The following is a 21,742-nucleotide window of genomic DNA, read 5'->3' on the forward strand; positions in this document are numbered from 1 at the left end:
ATTTAGTTTAAGCTATAAACTGCTCGCGAGTGATGTGATTATCTTTTTTAGGAATATCTTCCGTTTAACATCTAATATTATTCTTGAAAACTGGAAATTCTTAAATTGTATGGTTTATGGAAAGAATAATAGGATTTCTAACTAAATATTTCCTAAAATCTAAACAAATTGATGTAAAAAATTAGTCCTCAGCTCCTTTTTGTTTCTCGAACCCCTTAACGGTCAAAAGCCTTGACGTATATATAATTATTTTTCATTTCAGGTTTGATTGCAACACTCACAAAGTCTATAGGTTATTCCTTAAATTGATGTTCCTCTACCAAATAGATTTCCGCTCTCACAGCATGTATTTAATACATGCTTACCGTATTTGTAATAATAGCTTGAAAATGTTCCGTAGAAGCCGTAGTTCCTAGAAGTGTGCCATTGAGCTTTTGCGTTTGGTGATTGATTGATTGACCGCTTCCTTCTCTATACGCAACAAACTGATATCTTCTTCTAGCTAGCTGATTTTGATGGAATTCTGGGAAGTATATTCCAATTGATAATTTTGTTGTCATAACAGTATGTTTCATCTGTCAATATGACTGGTGCAGTATTAAAATAATCTTAATCATACATTCAATCGCTTGGCAAATGGAAGTAAAGAGCAAAGCTCATTTGATTTGTTTCTACGCCGAATTAAAAAAAAACAGACTGTTTTTTTTAAAGATGGCTAAACCGGGACAGGTTTACGTTTCGTGCCTCAACTGAGACATGTGCATGTGTTGTAGTTATTGAGCCTCTATAAAAAAAAAGAATGAGTTTCTGGATGGTATGATCCGCTCCAGGGTCTGATAAGAGCTACATATCAGTTTGCAAAACCCAAGTGGGTTCGGGATCAGTCCAAGGACTGTTATGTGTTCAGAACGAGTTTCTTATCCAGTATAGGTTCAGGGTCAGTATAAGGACCTGGTTTTGTTTAGGATTTTGTTTCTGAACTTGGGGTTAAGATCAATTCTAATATTGTTAAGGTGTTATGATGTATTCCAGAACCTATACACATGATCAATATCTAGACCGGGAAAGGTCCAGGAATAGTTCTAGGATCGATATGCATTAAAGTAACAATTACAGTACCGTTTTTGGCTTTTGATTACTTAGGTCCGCTTGATTAGGTCCGCTTTGTGTTAAACAACAATTCACTTTCAGAGAAAAAAAAGACAATTCAATACCATTATGGTCTCAAATTCAGTTCTTAGTCCATTAAAAGGTATAGATTAGATTCTCAACAGTATTTGGTGTATGGTCTACAAGTGTATTAAATTTTCAATCTAAAGCCTGCAGAAATTTTTTTACCTAAAACATTAGAAAATAAAAACATAAACTAATATTTTTTCTAGAGTACTTAATGTCCCGAGCCTTGTTTGGAATCTTTCATTAGTAAAAACGCTTAAGAACGCAGAAAAAGAAACGTTTTGGTTAAAAGTGTGGCTAAAGGCATCCAGTACTCACCTGATCCTGAAAACATCTTTGATCGTCCATATATTTAATATTTATTTCCTATTTCTTTTTGTTTGGGAAATGATCCTAGATTCATTTAAAAGACAAAGGAATTTAATCCAGTGTGTTTGGTTTTATTTGTATTACGAGAAGTTAAACTAAATCCTGTGACAGAGCATCTTACCTGCAGGTCTCTTTACTGTTATAGCTAAAACTGGTTGTTTGTCGTTGCTAAATCTATGTTTAACTGTGGGCTTTCCGATTAAAAGTACGTGGAATCAATCCCTGTCCAGATTACCGATCAGCCCACGTGCCTCTTCTGTGACCGCCGGCTGTCCCGTCCCCGTTACACAGCTCTCACAATCTTTCTTCCTATAGTTATTGCATTACAAACGCCTACACTGACTGAGTATGAAAACCATTCGACGAATTCCAAACCGTACGTAATTTGCCATGAAATATCCAAGCGTTTTCCAATTTGGTCAGGTGTACCATGTGTTCGGATATTTCATAGAAATTGGAAGCTGCTACTTTTTCCACCACATCCACCTCACACACAGGTCTCACCATTTCTGCTGCCGTTCGATCGCTTCCATCACAATCGTGAAGCCTTGTGCAGCTGGACCGAACCAGCTGCTGCTGGATAGGTTGTCCATCCATCCCGACGCGCGTCTGCCACTGGTTTGGGCGGACCGGGAACCCGTCTCATCTAACGGCCGTGCGCCGGCAAACGAGCGGCCACCGTTCAGATAATCGATATAGTCGTAATCCGCCGTAAGCGGTGCCACTTTCGAGTAGTAAATGGCGGTTAGCGTCGAGTAGATGACCACGGCGGCCGTCACGAGCTGCAATGGTGGTGAAATTTATTCTCATCAGTGACCGATCGATGGGGAGGGAACACGGGTCGATCACTGCGTATTACGGAATCAACAACCGCTTTACTCACCTGGAAAACGGCCCAAAATTTGTACGACCCTTCGCTGATGATAAAATCGTAGTATCCGTTCAGCGGGTCTCCCTTGATGTAGCGACCCTCGGCGGTGGCTGTGGGAAGGATGGATCGATACAATGCACTTTTACTCCTCATTTACTTGTGTCGGACGGGTAGTGAAGCTTGTCAGAGACGAACGTTTCGTCATGCCGCTTCGCTTAGTATCTAGTTGAACAGTTACACCTAGCATCAGGGCAGCAGGATACTTTTGTGAAAGAAAGCATACTGCCCAAAAAACACACAAACACACAAACATTCACACACACACACACACATTCAGATAAAACATTCAAGGACTCATTTCGGCCGAATCAAAGGGAAGGGCGTTAAATGTTTCATTTCAATGCGATCCCGATGCGCTGCATCTACTTCGGTGCATTCTCGATTGCCTGCATCACGATTTCGAACGTTTGGGCCGCCGGTCCAAACCACCAGTTGTTGGCAACCGTATCCCATATCGAACCCTCGCTAGCACCACCCGCACCGCCTGCCATCGAACGGCCACCGGCGAACGAGCGGGCCCCGTTCAGGTAATCGATATAGTCGTAATCCGACGTGAGTGGGCTCACTTTCGAGTAGTAAATGGCCGCAAATGTGGCGTACAGCACCAGCCCAGCGGTGAAGAGCTGCGTGGTGGTTTAGAATTTTCAACCCAGCAGCGAGAGCGAGAGAGCGCGCGAAGGATGAAATAAAAAAAAAAAGAAAAATGCATTTGTACACACAATTGCGAAAAGAGGAACATACAATTCTACCGTCCTACCACCATTCCCGAGCGCGCATCCCAAATTGGTGCGAGTGCAGGGCGTGGAATTAGGACGGAGGCTGTGCTGGTTGATGATTAGTTTATAGTGCAATAGCTACCTGCATCACCACCCAAAACTTGTACGATCCTTCACTGATCACGAAATCGTAGTAGCCATTCAGGGGATCGCCTTTAATGTATCGTCCACCTGTCACCGCGGTTACTGTTTCTGGAATGAAACATAAATCGCACGTTTAGCACCGGTTTTAATTAGCTGTGCAGGTAGAAAATGGGAAATTGAACACGCTGGGGGGTTTTACTTTTCGGGGGTGGATGAGGGAAAAGATGAGGGCGAAAATGTGTTCTAATGATGTGTAGAGTATGCATCATTCAGAGTAGTTCGTGGCGAGGAGGTACATTATTATAATTTAAATGATATTAAAGGTATGTCTTTCGTTACTATAGTAACATAACACATAACATTTCTGTAATTGAGTGGATAGATGTTCGCTTTTTTGAAGTCGTCTGCAATGAGATGGAGTGCAAGTTGCAGTTTAATAAAGCTGACTTCCATCAGAATATTCAATAGCCTGAAAAACCTGTTGAGACGGTCGATGCTGGAGCAATAATAGTTTCAGTGGATTTTAAATTAGCCTCTGAGGCATCGAACCTGCACAAAATGTCTAAAATAATTTTTGAAGCGTGTGAAAAACACATCATGTTCATGATAAATGATTGCTTTTCCAGGAACTGTCAATATCAAATATGTTGGAAGATATCTTTCCATTAGGAATGGAAGATGCAGCGTTGTTTTGAATTATCGAATATATTTTTGACAAACGCAGGCTCATGATATTCCAATTTAAAAGTTTAAAATGTCAAACACAGGTTCATATCCTGATAGAACAACAAAAAGGTTTATTTGCAGCATAATATTCGGCAAGATAACCCAATATCTTATGAGCATATCAAGAACATTACACAATGACTGTAGATGTGTGAACGCTACTAAAGGTAAGTTCAGTTTTCAACAAACACTATCTCCACAGCGACTTTCCTATACCGTTGAAGCCTATCAAGGGATTAAACAGGCAGCAGAGAACCTCCGATTGCAGATAAAGAGACAAAAGCCAAAATGATAACATTAATAAATCCAAATCTAAGTCTAAGATTTCTCCTACCTCAGGCCAAAGGTCAACAGTGAGAATAAGCGCGAAAAGGTGCTAGCTTCCGTCCGTCATAATATAGCAAGCAGTTCACCTCAAAAAGAACTGTTGAGACGGTGGAATCTAGAACTATGTCGTACCTTTCTAGTATCAGGACATATGCATCTCAGACATTAATCTGACGAAGACCTTTTTTTCGCGTTTGAGCAGACTATGCTTAGAAAGATTGTTGGCTCGCAATGTGTGCGAGGATAATGGAATAATTAGATTTCAGAGGAGGCATAAAACCGGTCAAATCATCCCGGACAAGCCCTTTTAGCACGTCAACAAGGTTCTCTAACAAACTCGACAGTGCATCACTTTTGTAAAGAAATTATACTGCCCGAAACACAATTAGTGACCAGACAGCCTATATTAGATCTCGCAATGCCCTGCAGCTTGTTGAATTTTGAATGTTCCTGCAAACCTCAAGCTTTGTAATTACAAAATAATTTCCATTTGATATGGTTTTAAGTAACAGATTAAGCTATCTCAATCTCTCGCTCAAACTAACACAAAATTCTACCACAAAGTCATCAAAAACCACCACTACGTTCATCGAGCAAAACCATAGACCCCTTTTTTATGCATCCAGCCCCGTTGCACATTCACCTCAACCAACGCAGTTCAAATCCCAGTGCATCGTTTCAAAACTATAGTCTTTGCCTTTACGCTTACTTTACGCGTCTACCATCTGAACACACATGAGTGGAATATCACCGCGTTAAAATCCCGCCGGGAAAAATCAACCTGCAAACACACAGCTTTGCCTCTATTTTTCACAGTATTATCCACCGCCCTCCCACGTTCGGTTGACTTTTTACGCTGAAAAATCCCGATGCAGCTTACGGTAAGCGTAATAACCAGGAAAGGGAACGACACAGCAGTCCAGCGAAGGGGTGCTGGAGGAGGAAAAGTTTTTAATTTGTAACTTTATCTCACTGCACTGTTCACGAGCATGCAGCTGGCGAAAAACTAATGCTCACCAACTGATGGAAAGTGAAAGATGGCCAGCTTTTTTTTCGGGGGGAAAAGGTTATAAAACCAAGGATTATTTTTCTCACATCGTCAACATTGGAATGTTTGCATAGAGCTACGCCATGGAACCACCACGATCGAAGGTAACGTTATGTGGGTAAATGTAGAACCGTTTCAAATTGTGATGTGTTAAAGTTTTTTAATTTACTCTTACTCATATGCAAGTAGAATGTTGCTTTGGAATGAGCACTTCCACCTTGTTTAGCTGAATGTATGAGAACGTTGTGAGACGCATACCAAAAAACACAAAATTGCTTAGCCTCAATACGACCTAGCAACGTGTAGCAGTTACTTCCCAAACATCCATTTTGAAGGATAAATTTTAATTACACTTTTCCTATTTCCATCTACAAAATGCTGCCACTGGCCACACTGCGAGACCAGAGCACACATTCAGCATCGACCGGAACCATATTTATTGCGCCCCGGGATCAAACAACCACATCAATATGCCGACCCGCACCCAAATAGCTTAATGTCTCCGAAGCTGTTTTTGTGTGTTGCCGAAAATGTTTGCCAACGGCGCCATAAAAGCGTCTAATAAAAATCCATTACCTTCCACAATCGCTTCCTCTTCCTTATGCAAACGCTTCCATATTTTATGTGCCCTCTCGAAGAGACGTATGTGTTCTTGGTCTTTTCCCGAATGTGACAACCACCGGGGCCACAAAAGGCTGAAGGCGCGCGCAGTGCCGCTTTTGACGGCAAAGGATATCCGTAGGCTAACGCTTTCCGAAACCGGGGATTCCTTGAATGCGTGAATGTGTCCTTTGCCCATTCCCTAAAATCCTACCCGGGCTGCCAAACGGGGGGCCATATACGGGTCACAGCTTACGACCAGCCAAACAAAAAAAAAACCAGCTCCTTTGCATGCAAAGCCAGCCTCCGCCAGGCTCCGTTGCTGCATTCGGGAAATATGCTAGACATTCAAAATATTCATTACCATTTTCATTACCTCCACCGGCAGTGCCGTCGCTGGGGCCGCTTGTTGATTTTTCGCCAGCCGTGATGATCTCGCTTTTATTGCCAGGATTGCCGTCATCGGTGGTGGCTAACGGCCGCTCGGTGTCGTCTGCTGCCGGCCGCTCCCAGCCCGCTGTCACCGTGCGCATTGATCTTCCGGACGATAAAACTGTGCTTATCACATTAAATAATGTCAGCATCGGTTTCACCATATTGTTGTACTGCTGGTCGACGCTCTGCTCCTGCTGCTGCTGCTGCTGCTGCTGCTGCTCGCGCTCGGCACGGTCCGCCGCCTCGTCGTAGTCTTCCAGGCCTTGTTCGTAGCTGTCCAGGAGGGGGAATCCGGAGAAATAGCGCGAGCACCGAGAATGGTAACATAGAACAAACGGGGCGAGAGAGAATGGTTAGAGAACATGTGGACAAGAGTTAGCAGCAGCTAGAGGTGGAAAGACATATTCAATTTGCTAGCCGGTCAAGGCAGGAAGGAAGGAGCTGCCGAGCCGGAAGGAAAGTAGACAAGGGAATTTTTGTGCTGGAAACTAGCGATAACGCATATAGCATTTTTTCGGGCTGAGAACGAGAAGGAGAACCAATGAAGCTCGACATCGAATTAGCTTAGTGATTTGATAGCAATCCATTTAATCCATTTTTTGGGTGGAATTCAAAGACAAATTTAGACACAATAAGTTCATATAATACGAAATAAGTTAAGCTATAGTAAGTATTTGTACGAACAAGTCGTTAAGCTCGCACACCAATCCTATCACATCATACAGTGCTTTTAGCCACTTTTATGGCATTTATGCCACATCGGCCCGTTATTGTGCCGAGCCCTCCAGCACTATTCTAACGGTGCCATCGTGCATTGGCAAAGGAATTTCTGGCCACAACCCAAGTGAGCACAACTTTTGCTCCAAGCAAAAGCGACACACAGTACGTCGGTTTGCCCCCCCCAAAAGGACACAATAGTCATGCGGAGGGGCAAGACTTCCGACAATTTCGTGAAAGGAGGAAGGCGCAATAAGCAGATAAGATAAAGGGCCAAACAGAATTAAGCGATAATAACAATAAATAAAATTTAATTCAGTTTGTTCAAATTGTTTTATTAGAAATAATGAATGGTGTCGCCTGCGGAAAGGTGCCGACCCGCGAACGGCAATGACCCGAACGGCACACCGTACGGCCATACGCCTCGCTCCACGCTTGTCCCTGGTGGCACATTTGCACTGGCACTGTTGTTATTCTAACACCGCTTCTTTCCCTGATATTGTCTCTGGATGTATATATGTGTTTGTTTGTGCATGTGAAGACAATGTCCGAAACGGTGCGGTGCGCCCCAAACGTCCTTCCCAAAACAGCAAAAAGGTACTCCGGGGTCGTGCCAAAGAGCTTCATTATCGTTCGCTGCGGTTCGGTTTGTTGCGGGCAAATGTGTTTGTTGCTGTACGCCCGTCCGTGGTTTGGCAGAAGCGGGCAGTTAATGAGGCTAATGAAAGAAAAACCTCTCCACTGGGCTGAACCTCCCCCGAAACCGAAACCGAATACGAAATACGGGGTTTGGGACATTAGGCTCGGACGTACGTAGCACCACGTACACGGTTGCACACCACACCACCATCCGATTTCCGTCCCGCGAGAATCATCATTTTATGGGGTGAGACTAACGGTCTAGATTATGATCCTGATTTGAGTTCAAAGGATCACCCCGGACGACGGCGACGACGACCACTGGCCCCAAACGCCCCCATTAGGAGACGGAAGCTGGACGGGGAATAGTGCGCGTTTTTTTCTTCCATTTCACCGAACACATGTACGATGCGTAGTGTAGTGCATGTTGTTGTGGTTATGTTAATTGATAATGGTGGTGCGTCGGAATGTTGGGCTTCGTTTGGGCTTCCCCGCAGCGCAACAGTAGCACAGCAAAGCCCGGAAAAAAGGGAAGCTGGCCAACAGCAGCAACTCTTCCCATTTGGTGTATCGATTTTTGGGGCTTTTTGGGCTTTTGGGGGAGGGGGGGGGGGGGGTTCTTTGCTCGGAATTATCTTATTATCAGCACCGACCGAGACACGTCCTCCGCACGCATTCGGAAGCTTCGGCATAATGAGCGGCAAATTGAAACAAATGAATTCGTAGTATCCTGGCGTCCTTTTTAAGGGCGGAGGAGGAACTATCGTTCCCCTCGTACCTCGATAAGAAAACAAATCGTTCTATAGATACACACACACGTATGGAATGGTAAAAGGAGTTTCAAAGGGGCGTGTAACCCAACTGCTGGCGCAACTAAACTTTAAGCATTTTTGTGAATGAATTAATTGCTAAACTTTCTGCTCCACTAGCCTTGGTCGCTTTGAACGGCTCCCCGGGTTAAGCCTCTTTGAAAATTAAATCGACTGGATAATCGGCACTGCTCTGCATGACCGCACACGGATGCAATTGGGAAATATTTACCATACACAAGGGCAGGGCGCTTATGTTAAAAGGCTTTATAGCGGGCTTCACTCTAAACAACGCACATAAAAGTAATTAAGCTGACTAAACTTTCGCTCCACGTCCAACATTCGCCTTCGTTCCCTCGGCCATCCATATTCCTAATTTCATCCAAAGCAGTGATTATGATTACATTTTATGCAGTGCGTTCGGCTGTAGCTTGCTATGAGCTTAGTGTAGTGCATGTTAATGCAGTTTCGGCAATGAGTGGCACGGTGTATTGACGCAAAAACCGCCTGTACGCCCTTTGAATTAGTGCATTTTTTTTTTTGTAGTTACCCTTCCGTAGCACGTCATTGGGAATGGATGCATTATGCAAACACGGCGATGGATTGAACCGCTCACCCCCTGATCCCAATCAGCACACCCATCATCATATATTGCGCATTCTCTTTGAGCCTTTTGACGGGCGGACGGCCTACGCGCGCGCGCGCGCCCTCTGCCTGATTACAGTGACTGGACTGCAAATTGGAAAACCAAAATGATAATTAATATCTTACATGCGTTCGGCATTTCGGGTGGGGGTGCGAGCCCACTCGCCAATCAAATGATACACGCAGCAGCAACAGCAGCATCAGCAGCAACAGCCGCAGTGTGTTTCATACACGAGCATAAAGAGGACATTGAGTTGAGTGTACTATTTTTCTGACTGATCCATTACAGCCTGCAGGCAGCGTTTGCGTTTGCAGAACCTGCATCAAGGATGGGTTCAAGTAGCCCAGATGCGTCCGTTGCGTGTCCCCATTGCCTGTCACTGCACTGCCGTTGTCGTCGTTACCATCGCGTGTGTTTGTGTGTGTGTGATTCGTTGAATATTCAATAAATATTTCACCTGTTTATTTACGGCGCACTTCATGCGCTGAACCGCTGATGCACCAGCACTGCAGTGGTCTTGAAGTTAAAACTGAGATTATATTTTTACACATTTTTTTATATTTTCTGGAGTATTGGATAAATTACCCAATAGATCATAAATTAGTCTTTTCATACACTCATATAAAGATCTAAAACAAAGTCTCCCCTTTTGACCTTTGAGCCATTAAAAATAAAATCAAAATAAATGATATAAGGTTTTTAATGAAAAAAAAACCCAAAGGGTTTTAACAACCCACATTATGAAATCTTTGATTGATGATGAAATGATGGCAGTTCAATGTCAAAATACAGAATCATCCTCATTTTCTGTTTGCATTTCCCGCCTGGCGTCTCAATGCGCTATTAAACTACAACTGAAGGTGTTGAAAAATATCTCGATTGTGATGAATGGCTTACTACATTGGAATGCTTTGTTTACGTTGGAATGATACTCAGAAATCGAAATCAACACAAATCTTTAATATCTTAAGCTAGCTCTCAGTCTGCCTATTCCTATTACATTATTACCTCTTTTACCCCTATTAAGCCAGGAAGCTAACATTTTAGCCTGTCAGTGGAACAATATTCATCATCTCGATTGTAGCTATTTAACAGCCACTACATTGGAATTCATCATTTGCGGAAGAACGAAGGTGGCGTTTTATACTTTTTGCTATTTTTTTTTTTTTTTTCTATTTGAAATGGATTTTAATACTTTTATTGTTTTTAAAAGTATCGAATCAAATAGTTTTTTTACCTTTCTTGACAGAATATTGTAGCTTCAGTTTGTTATCCTGTTCGAGTCTGCAACGAATCGACGTAAACCTACGTGTTGCAGGCTGAATAATATAAAGCTTAGTTTGTATTGTGGTTTTGTATGGAGCGTTGGCATGATTTCAGCTGGCAACGGTCAAAACCCATATAAAAATATAAAACTATATAAACCCATATATAAATATAAAATATAAACCCATATAAAAAAAATGCTCATTTCAAAATTTAGATAACAAACGTATTGAAAAAATAACTTGGAAATAATACAGCTGAAAAAATATGAAGTCAACAAAAAAAAACTACCAAAAAGTCCATTTGGGAACGAATGAAACAATAAAGAGAACAACGAATGACATAGAGTTAATTGTATTTTGCAGGATATTGATCTAAATTTATTTCCTAATCATAAGAAAAATATCAAAATAGTCCCATGGCTTATTGGAGTTGATTTAAGGAGGCCATTTCCGCAATTTCTTATCCTCTACCCTTCCCCCTCCCCTCCATTCCTAGGTAGCACCCTGAGGAAAATGTAAAACTAAACGATCTGCCGTACTCTGTACTTCAAAGGTTGAACAGCACTGCCAGTGCGTTATGAAATCCGTGCACCAGCACAACAGCCCGCTGGTTGACTGTAACAGTTAACGTACCGTAGCTGTGCCTGCCATCGGTGTGTATCGAATGAAAAAGAAAACTTTTAACCCCCACAACACCGCCATTTTTTCCATTCGAGTACAAAAGCAGACACACAGTAGCGGACCAAGCGAGAGGGAGAGAGAGAACAAAAATGGACATCAGAAATGAAATTACGACCCACTCACATACACGAGATGAATGCATTCAAATGATATTCAATTTATATTTATCTGACCTTGCGACGGGGTCGGGGGGTGAACGAAAAAAAATAATAATAATATAATAACAGGGTCACAGAACCAACCGAGGGTGCTGGTATAAATTTCATATGAAAAATTTAACCATCAGCCACCACACGCCATATCGCATCGGGGATGGGCAGCGAGCAACTGCAACGGTGGTAGCAACCCGTTTCCCCCATTTCGGGGAAAAATCTTTACATTGCATCTGTACCGCGCGGGCTCAGACAGCATTAAGCAAATGGATTAATTATGATTTTGTGCCCCCGTTCTACGGTCCGCACATCTTAGCACGGACCTTTCACCCAAGGCCACGCCACAGTGTGCTGCCAAAAAGATAGCGGAAAGCATAAAAAATATATTTTGTATTAAATGATGTAAAACAACGTACCAAATATTACTTAGCAGTTTAAATAAAAAAAAAAATAATATGTTTGTTTTTCACATAAACAATCACTACAGCGGTAAAACAACCACCAAAAGAGCACCACATGTCAGCAAAACAATCACATGACACTCACGGCAAGCTTGATGCAGTCAAGCACGTTAATCGGCCTTTCGGGTAGACTTTGGCAGAGCACTTTCCCGCATGCCGCAGCAGCACTTTTGCACGCAACTGTTCGCCTGCTTTGTTTTCTTTCCGATTGATGAAAGCAATCGAGTGCACTCGATTGGATGCCATTTTTTCATCCCTCCTTTCCATTATCTCTCTCTCTCTCTCTCTCTCTCTCTCTCTCTCTGACCGTCCCGCATCCTCTCCCTGTCTGTGCACAACATTTTCGGAAACAATTTTGAATTAATGAACTATGGCCCGGGCTTTCATATATTATTTGCAATCGATTTGGCTTTCGGATGTGCATTTTCCCCACCACCACCACCAGCAAGGTTGTGAAAGGAGCAATCGACCAACGAAGACAACGATTGAATATCAATTTCCATTGCTATCAGATAAAAATTAATTCCTCAAAGCCCGCCCCCTCTCGCGAACTCGCGCATTTCGTCACCCTGTTAACGTCGCATCCTCCCAGTTTGGCCGTTGAAATGGGTGGAAAATGTGTCAAAGTTATCCGCGTGCCTGTTTTCCCCCGCCGCGCACAATTCCACCCATGGTGGGGTGGAGGCCACGAGCACTCAATTCTTTTGCGCCCGTGCGCTCGTGCTGTAATAAATGAATGTACGGGCATAATTAAAATTAAAAGCTCACACGGTCACCATTACGTTTGCGTCTCTCCACCTTGTGCCCGTTTCACCTCCTTTTTGGGGTGGAGAAAGAGAGAGAAGAAATCTGTGGCTCCAATAGGGAAGGGAGAGCCCGGTGGTGATAATGGCAAATGGAAAGGATTAAACACAGCGGCCCCAGCACGATTGGTTTGACCGATCGTGCGTGCAAATTATGCGCCACGGGTGAATAGATCTTTTTTGCGCGAGCGAAACTTTTACAACCACACACGGGGCGACTGTGCCCACTGCCCCTTCCTCTTCCCCAACGCTTTCCGGACATCTGACTGTAGTGATTGTAATTGTCAAATTAAGCGGTTTAATTTAAATCTCAACCCGTTTCCCACCCGCCACGACGCAAAAGAGCCCCCAAAGTTCGAGGCGATGCTACGGCCTAGCTATCCCGGTGCCACAAATTAAACCCCGTCAAGGCCGTTGAATAAGCCCGGTTGGTTGCAAACCTCCACTCTTCCCTCCCCACCACAAGTACACGTGGACACACGTGTGTGCGCAATTGAATATCCGGCTGGTAAAATTATGCAGGGTGAAATAATTCAGAAGCCGCCACACTTCCCAACACACCCGCAGAGTCCGCGGAGAGTAACACAAAAGCCACGCGCGCGCGCCAATTGCATGTTATGGCGCACAATCACGCCGTACACGCCCGTGGCGGTTGGTTTGGGTTGGGTTGAAAAAATCTTACTCCTGTCGCTCTTGCTCTCTCTCTCTCTCTTTCTTTTGCTCATTACACTTTCCTCCAATTTCCCGGGAAAAGACCAAACCGCTCCGGTACGGAATAAGGGATGGACGACATCCGCCCCGGCGATAGACCCTGCTGGCAGCCGAAGCGTTAGTCGGACCAAACCAACGCGCCACACAGCCGTAATGAAGGACCTCATCGGAAGAAGCGGCCGAACCGAAACTCCCTCCACCGCCACAGCTCTTGTTTTAATGTTTGTTATTGCGGGGTATCCGGTACACATTAAATTCCCAGTGATCATAAATTTAAATTCAATCTACATACAGGGAACGGACCGGGCCGTGGTCGTATTTTTTTTTTCTATTAAGCTTAGCCCCCCGTTGCATGGGATCACAAATTCCAAACTCACAACCAACCAGCAGCGGTAGCGGCAGCAGCAGCGCAGAGCAGCGAAAAAAGCCGACCAGACTACAATCTACTAAATGGCAAATTGGTATGTTACTACAATAAATCCCACCGCCAGGTCCCATCGGCTGCCCGCTGTATTGTATTAGTACACCAGGGGCGCACCATCATGATGCAAGGGGAGGGTCGGTTGCTTATATTGGCCTGTCTGGTGCTGGTCTGGGCTAGAGAATGAATTTAACCGCCGCTACGATGAGGCTCATCGACAAATCCAAGGTCCGGCGGGGCGGTGGTCGGTGGCAAAGGCAAGTACTGTAATTATCGTTAAGCACAGTTTTGTACACTTTTTACACACACACACACAAACATGGTGATCGATTGTTAATATGGGGTCAACACGTATCCAGTCTGTTCAGTTCGAAGCTGTTTCGTTCGTTTGTTTGCAGGCGTTGTAGTAAAGCTGTTTGTCGCTATTGTTGGTTGGCAGGTTGGCAAGCAAATGGAAAATCTCCCCCTCCGGACCGGATATGCATTAGCCGGGCATTAATTGAAAGTTTTTCCTGTGCAGTTTTTTTTTTATGATGAGTGACATGCAACAAGCATTAGGGATGGTTGTTTTTACTTTATTTTTGACGGCGGAAGACTTCAGTAATTGTACCGTATCGTGTTTATCATTTTAGTGGTGATGGTTTTGCTTTGATTGGTATAAGTGCTGCCGGAGCGAAACGGTCCACTCCGTGTAGTAACCCATCATCAGTAACCCACCATGTCGAAAATACTATCTTTGTTTTTGATGCAGTCATCCAATGGCACAGCTCATTAAGGAGATATTAACACTCAGGACTTTGGGTGCTGAATGGTAGAATCATTTAAACGAACGAAGCGAAAGTTCATGTAAAGACCGAACGATTCCTGTATGTGAAACATCTCCATGGATAGCATTTTGCCGGATATGAGGTTTCAATTTAGTCTTGAAGTCAAACTATGGAAGAAGACTCAATATTACCGCAAACTACTGATACATGCTGAGAAGGACAAGAGCATAAATTAAAAGCCTCCAAACGTTTTGAGATCGATATTGAAAGAAAATTTAAATCGATTTTGTGCGAAATTTAATACCTTTTATAACATGTTAAATAACCATTCAGCCACTTTCCCAAATTCAATCAAAGGGGAACGATAGTTGCAGTTGCCTGGATAAAACGGTTGCTTTTATATATTTCATGAGTATCCTGCTCTTAGTGGAGCGGTCCCGTGGTACAATCGTCAAGTCGAACGACTCAATAACATGCCCGTTATGGGTTCAAGCCCAGAATGGACCGTCTCCCCGTTGCAAGGATTGACTGTCCGGCTACGTGGTAATGAATTAAGCCTCGAAAGCCTTTATAGGCCGACATGTCCGCGTAGGACGGCTACGCCAAATAGAAGAAGAAGTAGTATCTGCTCAGTTTTACGTACAATAGGCAACATGTTTGAAAAAAATCCAAGGAAATCACCATTGTATGCCATTTTGACAATCGCTACGAACGTTCCCGAATTCGATCGAGCTCGGGAAAGTGGATCATTATTACAAAAATAGATCGTTCTAGAAGCAAAAAACTAAATAGTTTTGAATGCTAATCCAGTCGGAATTCGAAAGTTAAGCATCTGGCAGCTTAAATTACATCCATAAGAAGCCACTACTACGACGAGTGATCCAACTGTAGTCTTCTTCTACTTCTTCTATTTGGCGTAACGTCCTACGCGGACATGCCGGCCTATACAGGCTTTCGAGACTTAATTCATTACCACGCAGCCGGATAGTCAATCCATTCTACGAGGGGACGGTCCATTCTGGACTTGAACCCATGACGAGCATGCTATTGAGTCGTTCGAGTTGACGACTGTACCACAGGACCGCCCCCTGTGGACCGTGTAGTCTAGCGTGCCTAATTCAAAGATTAGGTGGACTGGTCTCACGCTTGAACTCAGATAACTCAGTCCGGACATAGATGGCGTCCAACATGGAATCATAGATCTATCCCGACTACAGTTTTAAAACCTGAATCTCACTTCAAATCAAAACTAGATTGAACTCGACAATACTGTACGTATCTGGACAAGTGTGGAAGACTCCTGATGAATACGGTCGACTCAGAGCACGTGTCTGGCTAAGTCAGAAAAAATCTTGCTAGTTTCCAGACGAATCGAAACAAATTTGAATGAAAGTTTGAGGTTCAAAGTAGACTTTTAAGTAGCTCAGAAAACTATTGGTTTTTCGAGAAAATCTTATCGAGTCTTTATAATTTCATTGAACAATTGACTTTGAAGAATGTGTAGGACTGAAGCTTATATATATTTTTTATATATATTTTGTTACTTTGATGACATTTGGTATTACCAGGGTTTTTTGCAAAGGTACAAAAGCAGTAATATATCTTGAATTCCTTTGCCTAACTAAGTAATTTTTGTATCGTCCTGAAATTACTAGGATTTGATCTGACTTGTTCGGACTTGTCCTTTGTCATAGCAGCCGTACGCGCCCGAAGAAGATACAACTCCATCAATTAGTAACTAGTATGTTATTCACATTGCATTATTCACATTACAAAATCACGCTAAAAAAATCATAAACACTACCTATCAAACCAACAGTTTATGAGAAGGATATTCTTAAAAAGTGCAGAATGATCCACACCATGGAGGAGATTCATTCACCGGTAAAAGCTGCCAATCTACACTGCGATGCAATATAGAGCGGATTATTGCCGAAGTAGTGTGGATAGAGCAGAAGCCGCTAATACGTCTACATCGCAACGACACCTGTTTCATTTTCCACACACCATCTACGAGAAACGATAATCCTTGCACCGAGTGCTATCAAAGGATAATATCAAAACTGGCTCCGCTTACATACGCTCTTCAAGCCTTCAGCAAATCCGTCACATTGAAGTTCCGTTCCATCCCGATACGATGAACAGCACGGTTGCACAAGTGTGTAAATACTTTCACAAAGCAAACAGAAACCGCTCTGTGAGTGAGCTGCATAATTGTGTAAATAACTGCAGCCCAGAGTGTGTCTATTGCAATGACGACGGTACGACGGCGGGTCGGCGGAAGGGCGAGAGAAATTAATAAAACTTCCCATTCAAAAACACTTTTCAGCACACACGTTCGAAGCTTGTGATACAGTGTGTTGTGTGTCCACCGTCACAACCACCCCCCCACCACTTTAGTACATTTGTGCAAAGTTTCGACATCCGCACCGAAACTGATTATTCGCTGCAAAACTAACATTTGTTCGACCAGAACTATGTTGCCGCGGCGACACCCGCCGAAGTTCATTAACACCCGCAACCGAACCGAAAGCGAGTTGATGAATAGTTTCCGCAGTAATTAGGCAACTTTATTTGAGAGATAGCAAACACATTCCATATGCATCCCACCCCACTGCATTGGCGGACCGTTTTTGTATGCGTCCACCACCGCCCCCGGATGCAATTTCCATGCGTTGCGCCGGTTGTTCGGTGGTGCGCCAGATATGATGATGCCAGCTGGTGACGCGCGGGAAACTCATTTTAACAGATTGGCCTGGCTTTTGTGGAGTTTTGTCAGTGCGCTTCTAGTGTTTTGTTCTCCATTGGTGGAATAACTTTTCACTCGCAAACCGGTCGAGCGTTGGAGTTTAACGAATTGGAGTGTGATTCTAGTGAGCATGATCGCACCCGTGGCAACTGAAACTCAAACAGCAACAGCACACGGCTGGGTGTCGTGTGTCGGTCACTGTTTGCCGACCGAGGTGTGACCGATGCGGCGATAGCCTTTGCTCTTTGCTGGACCCTTGGCGTATCAGACAGTAGGTAATTTTTTTTCGGAACTTTTGCTCAAAATCGCCGGAGAGCGTGTGTATTCGTAATTGCATGTATAATGCGTAAAAGCTGTGCGGTTTAACCGATTGCAGTATTTATTGTAATTGAGATTCACATAAGAGAGCAGAAATTGAGGAAAAAATGTTTTGAATTAATGTGTTTATAACATTTATAACATTCCTCAAAGCTAATACAAAAAAATGTGGACAGCAAAAGGTTACAGTGCAACGAACGAACATTACTATTCCCAGAGCGAATTCTGATTTTGGAGGGATTGATCCGCAACGCATAAAGTTCTTAAAATTTGTCTTGCATCTATACAAGTCCAGAAACTGATCCTCAATTTCCATACCTCTTCTGGAATAGATTCTGAGCTCATAACTCCTAGAATAGGTCCCCTGGTACAGTCGTCAACTCAAACGACTCAATAAAATGCCCGTCATGGGTTCAAGTCTAGAGGATTGACTATCCAGCTATGTGTAATAAGTAAGTCAATGAAACTACAAGTAGTACAGGCAGGCCTTAATCGACAATGGTTGTTATGCCAAAGAAGAAGTAGAGAAAACCTATACCGGCACAGGATCTAGTCTCGAACCGACATTGACCTGCTGAAACTGTTCCTGTATCCGTAGCAGTTCTGGGAGATCCTTAACTCACGCCGGCCCTAGAACTGAGCTCAAACACACGTCGGTTCTGGAACTGATTCCGAACTCACACCGGTCGTCCTAGAGCTGAGCCTAATCGCACTACGGTCCTGGAACTAATTCCGAAACCCAGTTCTCTTTAACTGCAACCAAACCTGTACACATCCTAGTACACCATTCCAACCCTGAAACTGATGTCTTTATTATTCTGGTATAAAAACTATTCCTATGTCAGTCATGGAACGGATGACGAACGTGTCCTGGCCCAGAAACCGATACAGCAACCTAATCCGATCCAGTCCGACTGACTGGGCGACTATGCAGTACTACTGTTCGCTGTAGAAATGTAATCCAAATACCAGGAAGTAACATGTGGAACGCACGTTACCCCTTACTACAATTTGTATAGCGGGAAAACGTCGACGCCTCCATTGAATACTCTACTAAAACCCGTAAAAATAAAACGAGAAACATTTTGTCAAATCTAAAAAGTAACTTCAAAAAAAGCTAGCAAAAAAATGCTTTCAAATTTGAATAAAAAGCCACCCGTCCCAGAATCTGCACTTCTGGCAGCAGCATTCTGTTGATTTTAAGGACAATCGTAAATTATCACGCCACGCCAATCACTCCCGGGACCGGAAACGGCACAAAATTACCACCATCCGCTGCCGCACCGTCCACGGCCGGCACCATTACTTACCGGCTTAGCTGCTTCACGGGCCGCACCACTATCTTGGGCGTGGTGGCCACCGCACTGTAGCCTAACGTTGTCCCCGTTACCGAACCATCATCGTCATCTTCATCCGGTGCGCCACCTCGCTCGGTTGTCGATTCCGCACTTTCGTGCCGGCTGGGGGTTGGGGTTTCGCCACTGCTGCTAGCGTCTTGTTCGAAACTTTCTTCACTCTCCTCGAGCATCTCGTCCGATGAGCCTCCAACTGCTGCACTGCTGCTGCTGCTGCTGCTATCTTCATCTTCCGCTACAGTGGCTGTCGTTTGTCTCGCTGTCGCACGGACACTTCCGGCCGCCACCACTACCCCGTTCAGTATGACCAGCAGTACCAGCCCCAACAGCAGTAGCCGAACGAGCAGCAGCTGCATCGTTGAGCCAGGTCCGGCGCCACCTCTGGCCATCATTACGCTTAATCTCTTCGCTTTTCGCAACGATCCGATGCAGATTTCAATACACACTGCTGCCGTTGCTGCTGCTGCTGGCTGCTGCTTCTTTAATGCACTCACAGACACACACTCTACACACTAACAAACACAAACACACGTCAAGCGGATGGCGATGAGAAGGCAAAGGCACAACTTTTCCTCCTTCTCGTGTGGCTCTCCCGGTGGCGTCCTTAAGTGTATCACGTACTGGAAAGGATTCGATGGAGCCGCGCTGGGTGGCCAGGTGTGTCAGCAGGTTGCGGTTTACGGACTTTCTTACCGTCGAGTTTGTGCAGTTCGAATCGGTCCGGATTTTGCTGTCGATTGGTGCTACCGGGTTCCGTTCCGTTCCTCAATTATTTAGTTCCTGCAAACACTTTTTAAAGTGTCACTTGTAGCCGGCGATGGAATGGGGGTGCCGTTGCTAGGTAACCTGATCCTTGATGTCAGCAGATGGTTGTGTAAAGTGTCTTGCCTTATTTCTTACGATAAGGATTAACACAGCCAAATATTTACACACACACACAGATGGGAAGAATATTTTCAACTTAAGTGTGTCTGAAATTTCACCTTCATGATGGACAGTTCTCGAGGTCTTCTTGGGTTTAGTGCAAGTAGTTGTGTAGTTTACTAACACTTCCAATATCAATGCATTCAGTTAGCACAATCTGAGCTTGAGCTTAATAACCACAAGAAACGATTTTAGCACGAAACTCCTTAACTATGTCTACTCTAATTGTGTTTGGCTCTCGATTTTTTTTTATTTTAAACCAGTCAATGTTGCAGCCACGCGACAGTATTAAAATGGAATCAACCAACAAAATCGTTACTGCACCACTAAACCTTCACGGACACCGTTCTGCGCCGGCAAGTGTCTGGCGGTAAACTACACCATCCGATGGTATCACACCGCCAAGTTATCGTCGCTGCAGTTCGGGGGCAACAATTTACAGATCAACAAAAACGCGACCTAGAAGATTGTGCGGTTCTAATTAGCACCTGGTGCGAACGTGGCGCACGCTTGGCAGGCAGGCATCGGGAAGCGAGGGCCCACTTTTGGTTCGGTCCCGGTCGTTACCGATTCGGCTAACCTAGTTTAAGCTGGTGGTCACTTGTTACACGTTAGCGAGATTTTTTTTGCTTCTAAAAAGCTTCTTTCCCTCACTCCCGGTCACAGTCACGATGACTTTTTCATTCACACCGGCTAGGGGAGGGTTGTGAAAGTTGGGTCGTTTTTTTTTTTTTTTTTTTTTTGGTTACTACAATTCACTTTACAATGTAGTTGTTGTATCTTAGGGCAAGTTTTTTTGCTGATTTTATTTGGTGTTTTCAATCGAATTCTTGTAGATGCTAGTTCTTCTTCTTCTTCTTTTGGCTCAACAACCGCTGTCGGTCAAGGCCTGCCTGTACCACACTACTTGTGGGTTGGCTTTCAGTGACTTATTGATCCCCCATAGCAGGATAGTCAGTCCTACGTATGGCGGCACGGTCCATTTGGGGCTTGAACCCATGACGGGTGTTGTTAAGTCGTACTAGTTGACGACTGTACTACGAGACCGGCTCAGAGATGCTAGTAGTTTAGGGTATACTTATCCCGAAGTTCATGAGACGTAGTGCTGAGCCAAAGCATACCAAAAGTAAGGGAACATCGCAGTGCTTCGGCTCTGGATTTAAAAATCCCTTACTTGCCACAATTAAATGAGACAAACAGAAAGTTTTATCAGAATAATGAACCACAACAATCGGTAGTTTCGTAAATTTTTAAATGAGTTTTAAGATCATTTGGTTTAGGCATACCAGCTACTTGAAGCATTAGTTTTCTTTACTATAACTTCCATACTTTTAGCTATGATTTTGCTATGTTTATGTGTCATATCTTATCTTCTAACCTAGACATTCATTTGAAACATTTGTTGAAGTAGCGCCTGTGACTCATCGACGAGCAACCTGTTTAGCTATTCTTCAACTACAAACGATCAGAAAAGAATACATTAAAAGCTCTGGAAAAACGATGCCCAAATGCCGAAAATAGATCCTAAAACTATAATAGGCATTAAACGACGACCGATGAGTTAAAAATCCGCACTAGGCATTACAATTTTTTTTTTCAGTGTAGTTAAAGGATGTCTTTGGCATTATCTTTGTTCTTGATTTTGTTAAACGATGCAACTACTGCGATGCCTTATTTAGGCAGATTATTTGCGAATATTCTTGTCAATCGTGACTAAGATGGACAGTGATGCGCTGCAAAAATACTGCGATTAATTATGTAGCTGGTGGAATGGAATTTAAACGAGCTGACTATTATAATCACTAAAGGTTTTATCTTACTGAATACTTTAACTTCAGCTCTGAAATGC

General features: G+C 43.7%; 1 protein-coding gene across 2 annotated transcripts; it reads right to left on the minus strand.

The window, feature by feature from the left end:
- Positions 1-1,600: 1,600 nt before the first annotated feature.
- LOC121602640 lies at positions 1,601-19,773 on the minus strand. Of its 2 annotated transcripts, none has more exons than XM_041931409.1 (4): positions 18,925-19,773; positions 6,414-6,745; positions 2,429-2,526; positions 1,601-2,327 (listed from the first exon to the last, which is right to left on the minus strand). In XM_041931409.1, the coding sequence occupies exons 1-4, from the start codon at positions 19,359-19,361 to the stop codon at positions 2,046-2,048; spliced, it is 1,149 nt and encodes a 382-aa protein (XP_041787343.1). In that variant the 5' UTR covers positions 19,362-19,773; the 3' UTR covers positions 1,601-2,045. The 2 variants fall into 2 exon arrangements, with proteins under 2 accessions (XP_041787343.1, XP_041787341.1); XM_041931407.1 differs by having other exon boundaries at positions 6,402-6,745.
- Positions 19,774-21,742: the final 1,969 nt, after the last annotated feature.

This window comes from Anopheles merus, unplaced genomic scaffold, assembly GCF_017562075.2.
Source record: "Anopheles merus strain MAF unplaced genomic scaffold, AmerM5.1 LNR4000546, whole genome shotgun sequence".
NCBI classification, from domain to species: domain Eukaryota; kingdom Metazoa; phylum Arthropoda; class Insecta; order Diptera; family Culicidae; genus Anopheles; species Anopheles merus.

Coding starts and splice junctions, on each gene's coding strand:
- LOC121602640 (XM_041931407.1), bottom strand. CDS start 19,361: ATGATGGCCAGAGGTGGCGCCGGACCTGGCTCAACGATGCAGCTGCTG. Junction 2,527..6,401: donor CGGTGGAGGTAATGAAAATG/GTAATGAATATT, acceptor TCCTTCCCACAG/CCACCGCCGAGGGTCGCTAC. Junction 2,328..2,428: donor AATTTTGGGCCGTTTTCCAG/GTGAGTAAAGCG, acceptor CCACCATTGCAG/CTCGTGACGGCCGCCGTGGT.